The following is a 16491-nucleotide window of genomic DNA, read 5'->3' as shown; positions in this document are numbered from 1 at the left end:
AAGTACCTGCACAATGGTAATCCCCTGACCACATGGGACCACACTGTTGTTTCCAGAGCTGAGAACTCTCGCTGTATACCAAGCAATATATGCCAGGGCACCTACGGATTACTGTCCAGGTGGCTGTTGCTAGGTGGCGTCTTTGGGGAGAACCCCCATTTGGGGTGGATGGCACCATGGCAGATTAGCTGCAAATGAAGAGGATGAAGTTATCTGCCACTGGTGGCCATACGGCCCCAGCTGTCTCTAAGGAAGGTAGGTCCTCACTTAATGCAAAGAGATATGACCCTAAAATGACTGTGCCCTTGCTACGCCACAGGAGGACTGCAAGGTTAAGTGGCAACCAGAGAAATAATCCCCCCCCCCCCCTCCTCCACCAATACTTGATTTGCATAAGGACTGATGGTGATTCCTTCTTGGCCACAAAGACCTTATTCTTTGTGGAGAACATAGAAGACAAGTTTGGGGTCGTGGCATCACCTCTAAAATGAATAGTGGGTCAATTTTGATCAAAACAGTATCCCCTGCCCAGTCTCAGGCACTGCTCACTTGTAACAATTGGGTGCCATTCCAGTGACTGTCATTCCTCGAAGTAGTCGAAATGTGGTTCAGGGCATTGGTTTCCACAGACCTGCTCAATCTGATGATGAGCTGCACACCAACTTGGAGCAATCGGGTGTACACTTTGTCCTTCGTGCACATAAGGGGGCCAGAGGACAATAGGGTTGCTCCCGGTGCTTACTTATTGGCCTTAAAGGGCTAGTCATTGCCTGAAAAAGTCTAGGTGACGATATACTGATGTGATATGAAACTGTTTGTCCTCCCTGGCCCATGTCGTGCTTTAAGCTTTCAAAATTGAGATTGTCACCTGTGGAAAGTACCATTCTTGCAGCTCGCCAGATTGCACTCTTTTCCAGATAGAGAATAAAATACGAGAATATAAGGTTGAGGACAAACTAACTTATCATGAGGCCAAGAAGAAGCACGAGCAGTTGCATGCAGCATGTATCACAGTGTCATGTGGTATGGCTATGACCCAGTACAACTTCTATACTGGGCCCCTCAGGATCACTCGACCATGCTTACCCCCCTGATAGTGATGGGCTGTCCTGTTGCTGCTTCCCCCCACACCTACTTTGGGGTCGTCGGCTTCCCACCCACCGGGACATTGTTATCCACCTCCCAGCCAGAGACAAATCACCTTCCTCCTGCTTCTTTTGCCATTAAGGTGTCCCCCCAGAAAACTTCCTTCCAAGGTTTCTGTTGATCTACAACCGGAAACCAGCCAGTGGCCGAAAGAGCCACAGGCTGCTGGTAGCAGAGCTTCACGGTCATCATTATTACCTGAAAGTGATTCAGGTAAGCTCTTGCACTCATCCGAATCCTTGAAGGAAAAGAATGATAAGTAGTAGTTCTCCTAGAAGGAGAGCCCTGTCCCACCCCTCACCACCAGAAACCATCTGTTCCACTCTTGTGGCCAAGATGGAGATTCTGGTGGTCCCTGAGGCATCAGGTCACATCACACAATGAAACCCAGAACCTGTGTGCTTTGATGCCATGACCCATCAACCAGTGGCAGCAGGTGCCCATAGGGCACAACCTGCCTCTTTGGTCCCTTTATGGCCTCACAGTACACTGACAACATTGTTCTCCAGTGGAATTGTAGTGGCTTTCTGCCGCCTCCTGGCTGAACTGTGGCATTTCTTAAGCACTCCCCAGCCTTCTGCATTGCTCTTCAGGAGACTTGGTTTCCAGCAACACGCACCCTGCCGCTTTGTGGATAATGGGAATATTAAAAGAATCTTGCTAACTACAACAGGGTGTTGGGCAGAATTTGCACATTCTGGACATACTACATTGTGAACTCGATGCCTCTTTAATACACCTGTGGATGTTGTGTCTGTACGGGTAAGGGCATTTCAGGATATTACCATCTGCATTGCTTACTTCTCTCCCAATACTGAAGAGTCTCAGAACGTGTTGTTTGTATTGATTTCTCAGCTCTATCCACCTTTCTTAATCTTGGATGATCCCAATGCCCGTAATCCTTTGTGGGGTAGAACAGTGATCACTGGATGCCGTAATACCTCGAAAACTTAATCACACAACTTGACCTTTGCTTCTTGAGTACTGGTGTCACACATACTTCAGTGTGGCACACAGAACTTCCTTGACTATTGATCTTTCCAATTGCAGCCCTTATGCTGCCCCATCCATCCATGATGAACTGTCTGGTAGTCACCACTTTTTGATCTTCATTCTCTCCCTCAGCGTCAATCCCCTGGATGCATGTCCAGATGGGCTCCCAAGAGTGTTGACGGGAGTGCCTTAGCCTCTGCTGTTGCCCTTGGCATCCTGCCACACTTAGTGATGAGGCATTCCAGAATACAACTACAGCCATTATTTAGGCAGCTGATTTAGTGATCCCCTGTTCCTCGGACTGCCACAGCAGAAGATAGTACCTTGGTGGTCTTCAGAAATTGCAGAGGCCATTAGAAATCGTAGATAAGCTCTCCAGTGCCATAAACGGCAACCATCGATGGAGCACCTCATTGCCTCTAAGCGGCTCCGTGCCCAGGTCCACCACCTCATAAAATGAAGGGAGCAAGAATGCTGGAAACATTAAGTTTCTACCATTGGACCACGTACCTCTCCTTCGTAGGTTTGGGTGAAGATTGGATGTGTCTATGAATACCAGACACCTGCAGGTGTATCTAGTATTACCTTGAATGGCACCACCGCCAAACATTTTGCTCTGCATTATGCTCGAGCCTCTGTCTTAGAATTATCAACCTGTTTTTCGTGTCCTAAATCAGCTGGTGTAGCGAAAGCAATTATCTTTCACTACACACCACCTGGAGCGTTATAATTCTGCATTCAGAGGGTGGGAATTAATCCGTGTCCTCACCCACTACCGTGATTCAGCCCTAGGGCCAGACGACATCCACAACCTAATAGTCAAGCAATCTCTGTGGTGAGAAAGCACCATCATCCCAGTACAGATACCAGGTAAGCACCCTCTAGAGATGGACAGTTACCATCCAATTAGTCTCACCAATGTTCTCTGTAAGTTGCTTGAACAGGCTGTTCCACTACTGATAAACTGTTTTATGTGAAGTCTGTCATTTTAACAGCTTTTGCCTGACATCAACACTGTGTAGCAGTCTTCTTCGACTTGCCTAAGGCATAGTGTGACATCACATGGCGATACCACATCCTCCCTATCGTACACGAGTAAGGTCTCCAGAGTCTGTTCCTGATTTTTATCCAGAACTTATTCTCTCATCGTATTTTTCAGATTAAGGGGAGTTGGAATGCCGGAAAATGGAAAAAATTCACATTTTCAGTTTTTAACCTTATAACTTAATTTGAAATTTTCTGCTTAAAATGGTGCAAAATTTGTTAAGAAATTCCAATTGGAAGTATTTTTATTTAATTTTTCAAAATTACATGTGCGCCCAGCAAAGTTACCCATCTTGTGATTTGTACACATTTAAATCTTCGCATTTCCGAAAACATTACATATAGAAGGCTGTGGATTTCACTCTTCAGTTGTAGAATCTTTGATCCTTCCATAGGTACCATTGTTTTTACGACTAGCTGTGTTTATTGTTCAGTTTTTGATCTGTGAGTGTTTGTTTTGAGCCTCGAGTTTAGTTTGTCGCTCATTTGGAGTTTGTTATCTGTCTTGTTTTGACTTTCAGTGGTGAGTGCGTAGTTTCTACGATGCCTAGGAGTGCATCATTATTTAAAAAGCGAAAGTTTCGCGGTAATAGATTTACAAATAACGTTTGTTCAAGTGATTCTGCTTCAGCACCTGTTGATGCTGGTGAAAGTTCTGACGTTTGTACAGCTGAGATGTGTGAAGGAGACACGCCCACCAGTGCATCAAAAAAGAAGTTATCAAACTGTGCAAGTGAAATTACAGATGAAGCTTCTAATGAACAATATGTTTTAGTCGACTTTCCTGTTTTTACTGAGTTTATGAAGAAATGTTTGTGTTGTAATCTTTGTGGAGGTTCTTTTGATATGAACATAACAAAATCTATAGGACTTTCCTGCAAAATTGCTATAGTTTGTGCCAGTTGTGAAAATGAGACCTGTTTTTGGAGCTCTAAAACATGCAGTAGCAATTTGTTTGAGAGTAATATCAGGCTAATGTATGCAATGAGAGCAATTGGTAAAGGACATACTGCTGCTCAAACATTTTGTGCCATAATGAATCTTCCACCTCCACCTGCTAAAATTGACAATTACACTGAAGTGATAGGAGATGCTGTTCAGTCTGTAGCAGATTTATCAATGAAAGCTGCTGCCAGTGAAGCAAAATATATAAATGAAGGAAACCCAGATATCCCTGTTGCTTTTGATGGAACCTGGCAGAAAAGGGGTCACACATCCAAAAATGCTGTTGCTACTGTTACTAGTGTGGACAGCGGTAAAGTTTTGGACTATGAAGTGCTCACTAAACATTGTTACCATTGTGCATCTGGTAAGATAGAAGCAGCTCACATATGTAGCAAGAATTATGAAGGTACGAGTGGAGGCATGGAGGCTGCCGCTGCTGTGAAAATGTTTAGCAGATCAGAAAAAGAACGGGGAGTATTTTACACAAAATTCCTTGGAGATGGGGACTCCAAGGCATACAAAAGTGTTACAGAATCCATGCCATATGTCAATAAGACAATAACTAAACTAGAATGTGTCGGTCATGTTCAGAAACGAATGGGCACTCGTCTAAGGAAACTGAAACAGAATCTGAAGGACAAAATTTTGTCAGATGGTAAAACCATTAGAGGTCGCCTGTCAGATAAAATTATAAATGAATTACAACAATACTATGGTATGGCAATAAGAAATAATGCAAATAATTTGCAGGAAATGAGACAAGCTGTATGGGCCACATATTTACATCGATCATCAACTGATGATAATCCTCAACATTTTGCTTGTCCAGATGGTCCTCAGTCATGGTGCAATTATAGAAAATCTCAAGCTACTGGGGATCCTTATCACCATAAAAATTATATTCCATTGGCTGTTATGGAAGTAATTAAACCAATATATAGAGACTTGGGGCATCCTGATCTTCTGCGAAAATGTCTTCATGGTTGTACCCAGAATCAAAACGAGTCGTTCAACAACCTCATTTGGACTCGTGTACCTAAGAATGTATTTGTTGGGATAAAAACATTGAAATGGGGAGTCAGTGATGCTGTTATTTCATTCAATGATGGTCATATGGGTAGGCTAAAGGTCATGGCAAGGCTCGGCATTGCTCCTGGTATCAACACCATCAGAGGTCTTCAGCTTCTGGACAGCGTGCGAGTAAGGAAGGCTCAGTATGCAGCTGAATTTAATACAAAAAAAGCAAGGGCAGCAAGGAGAAGAAAGCTTCTAGGTGAAGAAGAAGAACTAGAAGATGACCCTGATTACTCTGCTGGACACTTTTGATAATAGAATAAAAGGTATTTGTGAATTTTCATAATAAATTACTTTAATCGCATTTTCTGGCATTTGACATTTTTAGTGTTACATGTACCTTTATCTCATAAACCACTCAACCAACAACATTCAAATTTTCAGAAATGCTGCAAAACAGTTCAAAGAGGCCACTGAACTAGAATCATGACAAGAACTGGCTTATTCTCTGAACTAGGGAAGTTTATGTTATACTTTTTCCAATAAAAAATGGCTTAATGGTAAAAAATTCATAAATACTATACCAACAAAAAGAAAACATTGGTTCTAGTTCAGTGGGCTCACAATATATGCTGAAAACCTCTGCCAGAATTTCAAAGTTCTGAAGATAATAGTTCCAAAGAAAAAGGTACACAAAGTTAGCAAATTTAACATTGGCGAGATAGGGCATTCCAACTCCCCTTAAAGTTGGTGCCTCCCTCAGTTCTCCCCACATACAAGATAATGGCGGTCCCGCGGGGCTCTGTATTGAGTGTCCCTCTCTTTCCAGCAGCCATCAGTGGTTTAACAGAAGCGGTGGGGTCCTTGTATCACCCTCCTTGTATGCTGACGACTCCTGCCTCTACTATTACTCCTCTTGTGTGGGTGTCACTGAACGTCAACTGCAAGGCACCTTATGAAAGGTGCAGTCATGGGTCCTCAGCCGTGGCCTTCGGTTTTCAGTGCCAAATCAATGTCGTACTGTTCACGACCTAGACAACCAACTACTTAATGTGGTGAAGACTTACCGCTTTTTAGGACTGGTATTTGGTGCTCAGTTGACATGGAGTCCCCATCTTCAGCAGAGGTGCTGGCTGCACCTTAATGCACCTCACTGAGTAACAATAGATGGGGTGCAGGTCGCACTACTCTTGTGCAGCTTTACAAAGCCCCGATACAATGTCGTCTTGATTATGGGAGTCTCGTGTATGGTATGGCATCGCCCTCAGCACTGCGGATACTGAATCCGATACACCACTGCAGGGTTCAATTTGCAACAGGAGCCTTTCGAACTACCTCTGTGAATAGGACTCATGGAGGCTGGAGTTCATCCATTGCAGCTTGTCTATCATACTACAAAGATTAGCAGCTCCCCTAAGCATCTTAACTAAAGTCTCCTCTTTCCAAATATGAAAATCCATCTCCTGCAACAGCTAGCCAGGTCAGGGATTAAGATCGCAATCTGCATCCGGTCCCTCCTCCAGTTTTTCCTCTACCACCTCTCCTCTGAGCCCACTCATGTATCCCTCCACGATGTGACTCTTGGCGCAGCTTTGTCTTGACCTATCACAAGGTCTGAAAGACTGTGTTCATCCCAAGGCATTTCGCCACCAATTTTTCTCCATCCTTGGCACATACAGGGTCCAGACATTGTCTGTACTGAAGGTTCAGTGTTGCTGGTCACGAAGGCTTTGCTTATACTTATGTCGGACATACTGAATTGCTCTCCTGCCAGATACCTGTAGTTTTTCCACTGCAGGCTATGAATCTGTACAGGTATCTCGCAAGGACTCTACTGTTCTTTGCTGGCTCTGCGTTGGCCATACTTGGCTGACTCATGCTGATTTCCTCTGTCGTGAGGACCCATGCCACTGCCATTGTGGTTCCCGTTTGATGATTTTCCACATATTGCTGAACTGTCCCTACCTAGCTCCCCTGCGACGGGACTATTTAAATCTCCATGACTCGCTACCCCTGGTGTTAGTAGATGATACCTCAGTGGCTTACTTAGTTTTGCGTTTTATTCATGAAGTGGGCTTTTACCATTCTCTTTAAGGGAGGGCCACTTAACCTTATTGGTCCATTGAGGAGTTGAAAGAAACTCTGTTGCCTCCTTTGCCCAGACTGTGCTGCGGCTGTCAGGGCTTGGTGGTCCACCCCAGCCTTAAGTCTACCTGCTCTTTTACTTATCCTCTCCCCTTTTGCATGGTCTGTTAGACTTGTTCATCTTTTGTGTGTCTGTGCTTCTCTTGCCCTGTCCGTGTTGGTAGTCCTTCTAAGCAATTCCTGTGTGGTGTACCTCTGGTAAATTGTGGGGTCTGGGGGATGTATGTTCCCTCAATGCACTCTGCCTTCAGGCACTTCTGCTTCCTCTGTAGATGGGGCACTCTCCTGCCTCTCTTCCTATGTGTCCCTTTGTTCGTTTTTGTTCCTTATCTAGCCTTTGTTGGACCTTGGGGTTTCCTTCCCATGGGTTTTGTGCGGTAGGCCATCTCTGATGTACTATTATGTAGACCCGTATGAGGAATAAGGGACTGATCTCCCTGCCTCATGCCACCCTCTGCCTCTATCCATCTCACCCAACACAACCCCCACCACAACCAGTCCACCTGATGTAAAACAAAAGTGTTGACACTGTTGGTACAAACACCATGTAAGGTTGCAGATGTTTGCATGTGTGTATTTGGTGGAGAGGGGGGGGGGGTTATATTGTTCTAGCTCATCAAAGGATACCTCTGAAAGCTAGCAAGTTTTCTTTATTTTCTGTGTGCCTATCAACAACTCAACAGTTCCGCTTTTTGGTGAGTGGCCTCCTTTAATCCAAAAATACTTACATTCTGCAAGAATTTTCCTTCAACATTTTTGTATAAATTGCTTTCAGTGTGCTACAGCAGGTACAAAGCCCTCGATAAGAAAATAATCTTCACCGGTTTACATGAAGTTACCACTGTAAGGAATCATTTCATTCTGTCTTCTTTCACCACAGTTGTGACTAGCTAGTTTTCTTCTGCGAATGACAATTCTATAATTTTTAAGACATTCAGTAGTATTTTTAGCTTTTGGATAAGTTAAATTGTGTCCGTGTACTCCTCATTCATCTTTCTCACTTTCTCCTCAAAAAGCGAAAGTGGGCTCCTGAAACTTTTGCATTAACTCTTTCACATTCCTATCATTTCATCACGGCCAACTATTCTTTGTTAAAATTGTGTGTATCTGTGATGCTTTGATAATTCATATTTATTGTAGGTAAGATTTGGTGAATAAAAATGATCGAGATGTAACTTTACTTTACTGTTTCTCCATTGGCTAGATGACATGATATTGTCTACATACATAATTTTTATTTGTTACACAGGGATGTACAGCATTGAACTCGTCAATGATAGCCTTTATGAGTGGAATATTAGACTGATGAGTGTTGATCCTGATTCACCACTGCATAATGATCTGGTTCTCTTGAAAGAAAAAGAAGGGAAAGACAGCATTCTACTCAATATGACTTTCAAGGTTTGTAAATACTGTTTCTTGTGTTTGATATATCAAGTGTTACTATATCTATTCCTTAGTATTTCCACAGTATTTTCTTATAGTCTTTGTGATAAATCTTTTGAGAACTTCAATAGGTAATTTCAATGACGGGTTCTTAAAGTTGAACACATGCCTAAATACCAGTGTGTATTTTGGAACTGTGTATGTTCCTGATGCTATTCATAAACACAGGCATGCTTCTTTGCAAACAAACTAATTACTCAGTTCGCTATAGAATTGAGCCAAAACCGCTGGCCTGTGCTTTCCTTCGTGAGGCAAAATATCCGTACTGTACTGTCTGTAGTGAGACACAAAACTGTGACATTATCTTAGCTTTCAGAACTAATAGGTCTGTCAGAAAGTGGAATAGGTTGGAGAAAGTTAAAAAGAAATGGCTGGTCACGCAGCTCTTTGTATCCACTCATCCTCACAACAAGTGGGTCCCTCTCATCCTGGTGTTTGAATGACCTATCCTTCATTTTTAACCTCCGCCCTCCCTCTCCCACTCTCCTCTTTGAGGAAGGAACTATCAGTTCCAAAAGTTTGGACATTGTCATGTATATGTGCCTGTTTGCAGTACTGATATTTTACCTCCAGAAGGTAAGTAAAAACCAATAATTTTCTCATAATATTTTTTCTAGAATGAGTGTTCATTTTGATATATTACCCAATTCATAATTTGCCATTTTTTAGGAGGCGTATCCTTTTGAACCACCATTTGTTCGTGTGGTGCACCCAGTTATTTCTGGAGGGTATGTCTTGGTGGGAGGTGCCATTTGCATGGAGTTACTGACAAAACAAGGTTGGAGTTCTGCATATACTGTGGAGGCTGTAATCATGCAGATCGCTGCAACGCTAGTCAAAGGAAAAGCCCGCATCCAATTTGGAGCCGCCAAGGTCTGTAACCAGGTACTGTATATGGAATTCCTACTAATAATTCTGCTGGTATTAAGGATTTTCTGCAGATGATATTAGGCAAAAATGGGTTTGTGGTGTGACATTTTTCAGTTTTTCAGAATCAGAGTTTATATTGTAGAACAAATTAAATATCACTAAATTTCTAGCATAATGAGATGTTCCTGTGTTTTGCTGTATTTGTCTGGATAAAGACAGTAAATTGTTTATGGGAACGTTTCTTATCAGTGTTAATTTTATTAGATTTAACATCTGTTAGCATTTTTAGTCGATAAGGAACGGTTTCTTGATAATATAGAATATCGGATGTGTTCTTGAAATATCCGTAGTAGTTTTACGGTTATGACAGTGTGCGTTGTGTTGCCTGCATACCTTCTGTTTGAGTAGTCATCCTGTAGTGTGGTAATAGAAATAGGAACACACTTCCTTTGTGAACAAGTGTTTGTTTTATGTGCTGAAAAACAAGTGATCATTGCTTCCGAATTTCCATTTTAACTCTCGCTATGGCATAGTCAGGATGTACACTCCACGACAAAGTGAAATCCAGGAAAAACCCAGAAATTTTTTAGAATTACGGAAATTTTTCATTGTTTTAGTTTTCAGTTAAATTTTGTATTGTCTGGTAAGAACTGATACTCTAACAAAGAATTTTACTTTAGCTTTAATAATACTGCATCAGTAAAACATAAATGAGACCGTAACGCCAGAATGAAACTTTAGTTGCAAAGAAAATGTGCCATTTCCAGCAACAAATCACATCGCCCACACAAATGTCTGCCAATGGCAAATGTCTCAAAGGTTCGAGGACAAAGACTAGGCAATACTTCATAAAAATAAGCTGTCATCACGGCATCACAACTGTTTACATTTCTGATAGGTCACAGGAAAATATTGTGAATGGTGCTTTGAGAAGCATTACTTTCAAAGCAAGATGAATTACATTAAGTTTGAGAATGTGCGTTGAATTTCTTAAATCTCAGAACATTTTACTCTCATTCAATACTTAATACTTTGAGAACCAACCACTTAGAAAAATTTTGGGCCCAGAAGACCAACCATTTATGCCATTATTAAAAATTTTATGGTCACATTTTTGTTTGATAACGCTTTAAAGGGTAACACACACTAAAAAAAGATCACGCTTCAAGATTACTTTCTCATATTTACTTTAGTTCTTTCATAGATTACAAATTATGCAATAACAATGGCAAAAAGTATAATTATCCTAAAAAAAGTGTGAGGCAAGTTCTTGGACAATTTCACATGTAATTGGCTTTTCTGTAGAAAAGTCAAAGTGCTCGACAAAACGTGTTCGGCCAGGTAACACACACAATGATTGGTGCACAGAAGTGAAATTTATAGTCTTGCTTGTAATTCATCTGCTGCAATTTAAGCTGTGCTCTTTGGATCTTGCGTAACCACATCAAAAAATTTTTGACAACCAGCATTGTGTGTGGAAACTTAGCTTTTATTGTAGCTATACTGAATGCGTACTAATTTAAACCACTAACTTTTCCTATTTGTTTGCGCTACTTAACAGTGGTGTTGCTATTGGCTGACTATATCATGTGTCCTCTGCTCTTAGTATATGCTGTCACTGGTTGTCAATATCATGTGACGTGAGACATGATTGACTGACTGACATAAGTGCATCACACAGAGCAATCTCGATTTCATTGTTTTGGAAGCTGCCATGCAGCACTTGGTGGAATTCATATTTATACTTTCATAGTATGAAAATATGCAGTGTGCTTGTTGCTATGCATCAAAGATCGTTCCAAAACATGTTGCTTTTTGCTGGCTTTCTCTTTCTAAAGTGCTGGGAAGTTATACGCTAGTGTGTAAAACTTTTACCATTCAAAGGATTGATAAGATTTACAACTTTGAGGGTCCCCCAAGGGCTCGCCACTCTTTGGTGAGTTCTTGCTTGGCTACCACATAGCCCCAGCCTTTGCAGCACCTTTTCCCATTCCCTGAGGAATATGCCTGGGATATTTTTTGAAACGTATTCTGAAGTCTTAATAGCGTGACATAAGAACAGTCCCTCCACTGCTCCTCCCCCCCCCCCCCCCCCCCGCCCCCCCCACTCCCCCCATCTCCTATACTTCCTCCAGTTCTGCATTTTGAGGTTCCTCTTTCTTTCTTCTTCCTCCCTGCGCACTCCCAAAGGCTGGCCCACGTGTCAAGCGGGTGACTAAGTAACACATATTTCTTGATGCAATCATTTACCAACAGTCGTATGTATTGTAGAAATTTATTTTATGAACCTCTTATATGCTACCAGTTTCAGCATAGCATTGGTGCCATCTTCAAGCCCCACACGTCATAGTCATAAAATCGCTGTACATGGAAGGAGTCATATAACGCAGACGACACAGTTTGTGTCGTCTGGCCACCAAGAGCAGTTGCATAGCGAGTTGATTCACGGATCCAGTTATACGGCTCCTTCCGTGTATAGCGATTTTATGACTATGATGTGTGGGGCATGAAGATGGCATCAATGTAACACCGAAACTGGTAGCATATAAGAAGTTCATAAAATAAATTTCTACAATACATATGGCTGTTGGTAAATTATTGCATCAAGAAATACATGTCAGCCATTGTCCCACAGTCCCTAATGGATTAACAAAGAGTAGCATGTAATTCCCAGCCCCAAGTCGAAAGGTGGGGTTCGCACGTGTCCCCTGGTACAGGCCAGGCCCAGGAAGGGGTGATAACCTGAGCTGTTACCTTCCCAATCAGCCAATTGGTCCCTCTGTCAGGAGTCTGGAAGGTGTGACATGAGGTGCAAACAATTACCTAAGGCATGTGAGTCCCCCTCTGGGAAGGGGGCACCAGTTGGAAGAGTGCCCCATTGGAGACGCTGCCAATCATGGATAATTTTCTCGCTATGAGCCAGTCACCATCTCAACCTATGTCTAACAGTTTTGTGCTATGGTTAATGCAATTGCCGGTCCAGTGAAATCTTGCTCCCCAAGTCCAGTGTGATTAAACCTGGGCTTACAGCTCTATGTGAGGCTTTTGGAGAGAACAGAAACATTACTTCAGAGCTCAGGTGCCCAGAATATAGGCTGAGACCAATGTTGGAGGTCTTGGTGTTGTGTAGTGTGTTTTATTGTTGACCGAAGAAATTCTGTGGAGGTCAGATAGATTGTGATGGAGTGGTCCAAGAGCCTTGATGGCTTAAATGGAAGAGGGGTGGGTGATAGGGATGGACGATAGTCGTACACCCAAACAGGACTAGGTATGAGTACCTACTTTCCTACGAACTTGATCTGTGGTTGCTGGATGTGCTGCACATCATAACATCAATGCCTCAGATGTCTGTTGCAGTAAGTGTATTATTTTGATTCCCCACTTTCATCTGCTCTGTAATTTTCTGGTTTAAACATTTTCCAGCACACCACTATTCTCCTGATCCATCTGGCCTACACCTTTCTTTGTCCCATTCACTTTCTTACCTTCACTTTACCCTTTCCTCTTCTATCATTTTGGAACCCATTCATCTGTCCCAAAGTTACATTTCCATTCCCTCCATTCTTTCTTGCCCTCCCTCTGACACCATGCCCTAATTTTCATGATTATTAAATATATTAACATTCATTTGTCCGAAGGAGAGCCACCTGTTTCCTCCTCGTGTACCTTCAATTATTTTGCTGCCTTCTTTTCTCTGCAGGCCGTACACTTTTTATGGCCAAGAATGCACATGGCCCCATTAACACTCCGTGCTCTCTGAGCTGGAAGGGGGGGGTGGGATGAGAGAGGGGGGGGGGGGGGGGGGGAACGCAATGCTCCACATGGCAATGTAGTCATGCAAGGAACATTGGATACCAGGTGACTTGGTTTCATGTTTCTCAACAGATCACAAACAAAAGAAAAGTATTGTGTTCAAAAAGAAACCAAACTTAGAAAATGGCGTGCCAACCATCAAAGGGAGTGCACTGCAGCTACTGAGTGAGTGCACGTAGTGGACAGTTAGACAAACTGCAACTTACTGCATTTTGCTCTGACCATTATTAAGCGAGCTTCATCCAAATGAATGAAGTGAGCATGTGCACAAGCTGCATGTCGAATCAGTGCCAAAGTGACAATTTGATATAGCTTTCAGTATACTGTGCGTGAAGTTTTGCTGCAAACATGGCAAAACTTTCACAGACATTACAATTGCGTAGCCAAGCATACCAAGAGAACTATATGACTAGCACACAGTGATAGTTATTTAAGCATTTTCATTAGGGCAGAGTGTCTGTCAGTGATGATTCCAAGCCTGAACTTCCTTCCAGATCAACAGGCAATGACCATGTTGAGAGAGTTCGTACTGCGGTTCATGGAAATTTTCGTTGAACTGTTTGAGAAGTTGCTGATAAAGTGGATATCAACATAGTCATGAATTGTGAGAAAACTGGACTTGGATGTTGCATAAAGACAGTGTGCCATCTCATTTACCACTCTGTGTCTGCAGCTGTCTATCAAAACATCACATTCCCATTGTGCCCTATCCACCATATTCCGCAGACGTGGCCCGAGCAGACTTTTTCCTGTTACCTAAACTTAAAACCATGTTGAAAGGACATTGTTCCCAAACTATAGAAGAGATTCAGTACAATGTGCCAAGAGACCTGTGTGCCATCCCCAAAAATACATTCCAAGAGGCTTTCTGAAAGTGGAAAGAAACTGTGAGAATGGTGTATTGCCAGTAGAGGATTGTGTTGAGAGAGACAACGCTTAAAATGTTCAGTAATAAGCAATAAAGGTGATACAGCAAAAATTCAGTTTCTTTTTGAACACACCTTGATTTTCGTTATTATTCACTTATTTTTGTTGTGCTGAAGACATATAAAAATTTATATATGATACAAATTGTTGGCATTGGACAATTTGCAGATTTCTGTCACACAGGTTGCCACTTAATTGTGACGTATTTAGTTTCACAGTCGAAAAAAGCCTTTAGCACACACACATTTCTCGAAATGTACCACGTTTGCAGTCCCTTTATGTTGATTTGGTCTCACTTCCCTAGGAAGACAATGTGGAACTCCTGACAGTTTTAACAGAAAAGAATTTGTCTTTCAAATTGGAATTACATTGCAGATTGATCAGATTCATATAAATGTGCATTGGGCACCTCAACTGGAATGGCAAATGGCCTCAAAAACAGCTCAAAAACAGCTGTAAGAATCAGTGTCCTCATAAGTTTAGAAAACTATTTTTGTAATTCTTTCAGCACCACAGTGAATTCTTCAAAACTCGTGTTTCCTTTAACGCCAATGAGCTTAGACAAGTGGATCCCCCACCCCAAGGTCTCTCTTCCACAATGCAACATTCTTTTCAAATGCACCATGGCTAAATCATAAATGTTCCTCATTTTGCAGTGTCTTACTGTTGGCAGTGTACAGTGAAGTCCACTTAAAATGTGGGGGCTACAGTCTGTTCCATCGATATAATTTTCATTCCTGCTTTCCTATTTCCTTCAGAAATTTCATCAGTAGTGGGCGTTAATTTGAAAAATCATTCCAGTCATGTCCTTTTACTTAACCAGCGTGCTTCACAGTAATATACGAGGGCGGTTCAGAAAGTAACCTCCGATTGGTCACAGTGCGGGTTGTGAGGGGAGTAGCGACGCCATCTGTGCGTTCACGCACTCAACAGGTCAGTCGGCATCAAGCCGTGGTCGAGTGAACGTCGTACCTGCGCTAGTTTAGTTTTTGTGGCAGTTTGAAATGTGTGCTGCAATAGAAAACCCCGCCAAATGTGAATTGCGTGCTGTCATAAGGTTTTTTACAGCCAAAGGATATTCTGCAGCAGCTATTCATCGTGAGCTTTGTGCCGTGTACAGACCAAGAGTTATGAGTGAAGGAGTTGTCCGTGAATGGGTACGTTTATTTAAAAGTGGACGAGAAAACGTTCATGATGAAGAGAGGAGTGGTAGACCATCATTGGTGACTGACGAACTCGTTCAGACAGTTGATGCAAAAGTTCGTGAAAATCGACGTTTCTCAATGTCGGAGTTGTCTACTGGTTTTCCACAGATTTCTAAGACTCTCTTGTACGAGATAGTGACAGCAAGATTGGGTTACCGTAAGTTCTGTGCACGATGGGTGCCCAAAATTCTTACCGACCACCACAAAACTCAAAGAATGGCCTCTGCATTAGACTTTCTGTCACGTTATGAGGACGAAGGAAAACCATTGTTAAACAGAATCGTGACCGGTGACGAAACCTGGATTAAGTACGTGAACCCTGAGACAAAAGAACAATCAAAGATGTGGGCACATTCAAATTCGCCTACCAAACCAAGAAAAGCCTCGCAAGATTTTTCTGCCAGAAAACTGATGGCAACGGTGTTTTGGGATGCCAAAGGGGTGTTGTTGGTTGAATTCATGGAACGTGGTACGACCATTAATCAAGACGTGTACTGTGAAACAATAAAACAGTTACGACGGGCTATACAGAACAAACGCCGTGGTATGCTGACTTCCGGTATCGTTTTTTTGCACGATAACGCCCGTCCTCACTCTGCTCGCAGAACAACGGCCCTTCTTGAGTCCTTCAAGTGGGACGTTATCAACCATCCACCTTACAGCCCAGACCTGGCGCCAAGTGATTATCACCTCTTCATGCATTTGAAGAAATGGCTCGGGTCACAGCGGTTTGATGACGACGAAGAGCTCAAAGATGCGGTCACAGGCTGGCTCCAGGCACAAGCGGGTGATTTTTATGCAGAAGGAATTTCAAAGCTTGTGAAGAGATACGATAAGTGCCTCAATCGCTATGGAGACTATGTAGAAAAATAGTGCAAAGATGTAGTTGTAAGATGTATATATTAAAATATTTTTATTTAATTTGGTGTATTTTTTTAAATCA

At 42.3% G+C, this 16491-nt stretch overlaps 1 protein-coding gene across 3 annotated transcripts in view; it reads left to right on the top strand.

The window, feature by feature from the left end:
• LOC124804752 (ubiquitin-conjugating enzyme E2 Q2) overlaps positions 1–16491 on the top strand; it is a 72463-nt gene that overhangs the window by 31997 nt on the left and 23975 nt on the right. For 2 of the 3 annotated variants that reach the window (XR_007017370.1, XM_047265057.1), the window contains exons 5-6: positions 8537–8688; positions 9403–9618. Coding sequence is in view for 2 of the 3 variants with exons in the window: in XM_047265057.1 (XP_047121013.1) it covers positions 8537–8688; positions 9403–9618 (368 nt within the window). In the remaining variant the exon portion in view is untranslated. The remainder of the gene's footprint in view (positions 1–8536; positions 8689–9402; positions 9619–16491) is intronic. The other variant, XM_047265058.1, reaches the window with a different exon arrangement.

Source organism: Schistocerca piceifrons, chromosome 7 (assembly GCF_021461385.2).
Source record: "Schistocerca piceifrons isolate TAMUIC-IGC-003096 chromosome 7, iqSchPice1.1, whole genome shotgun sequence".
NCBI lineage: Eukaryota > Metazoa > Arthropoda > Insecta > Orthoptera > Acrididae > Schistocerca > Schistocerca piceifrons.
This window is presented reverse-complemented; position numbering and strand designations above follow the sequence as displayed.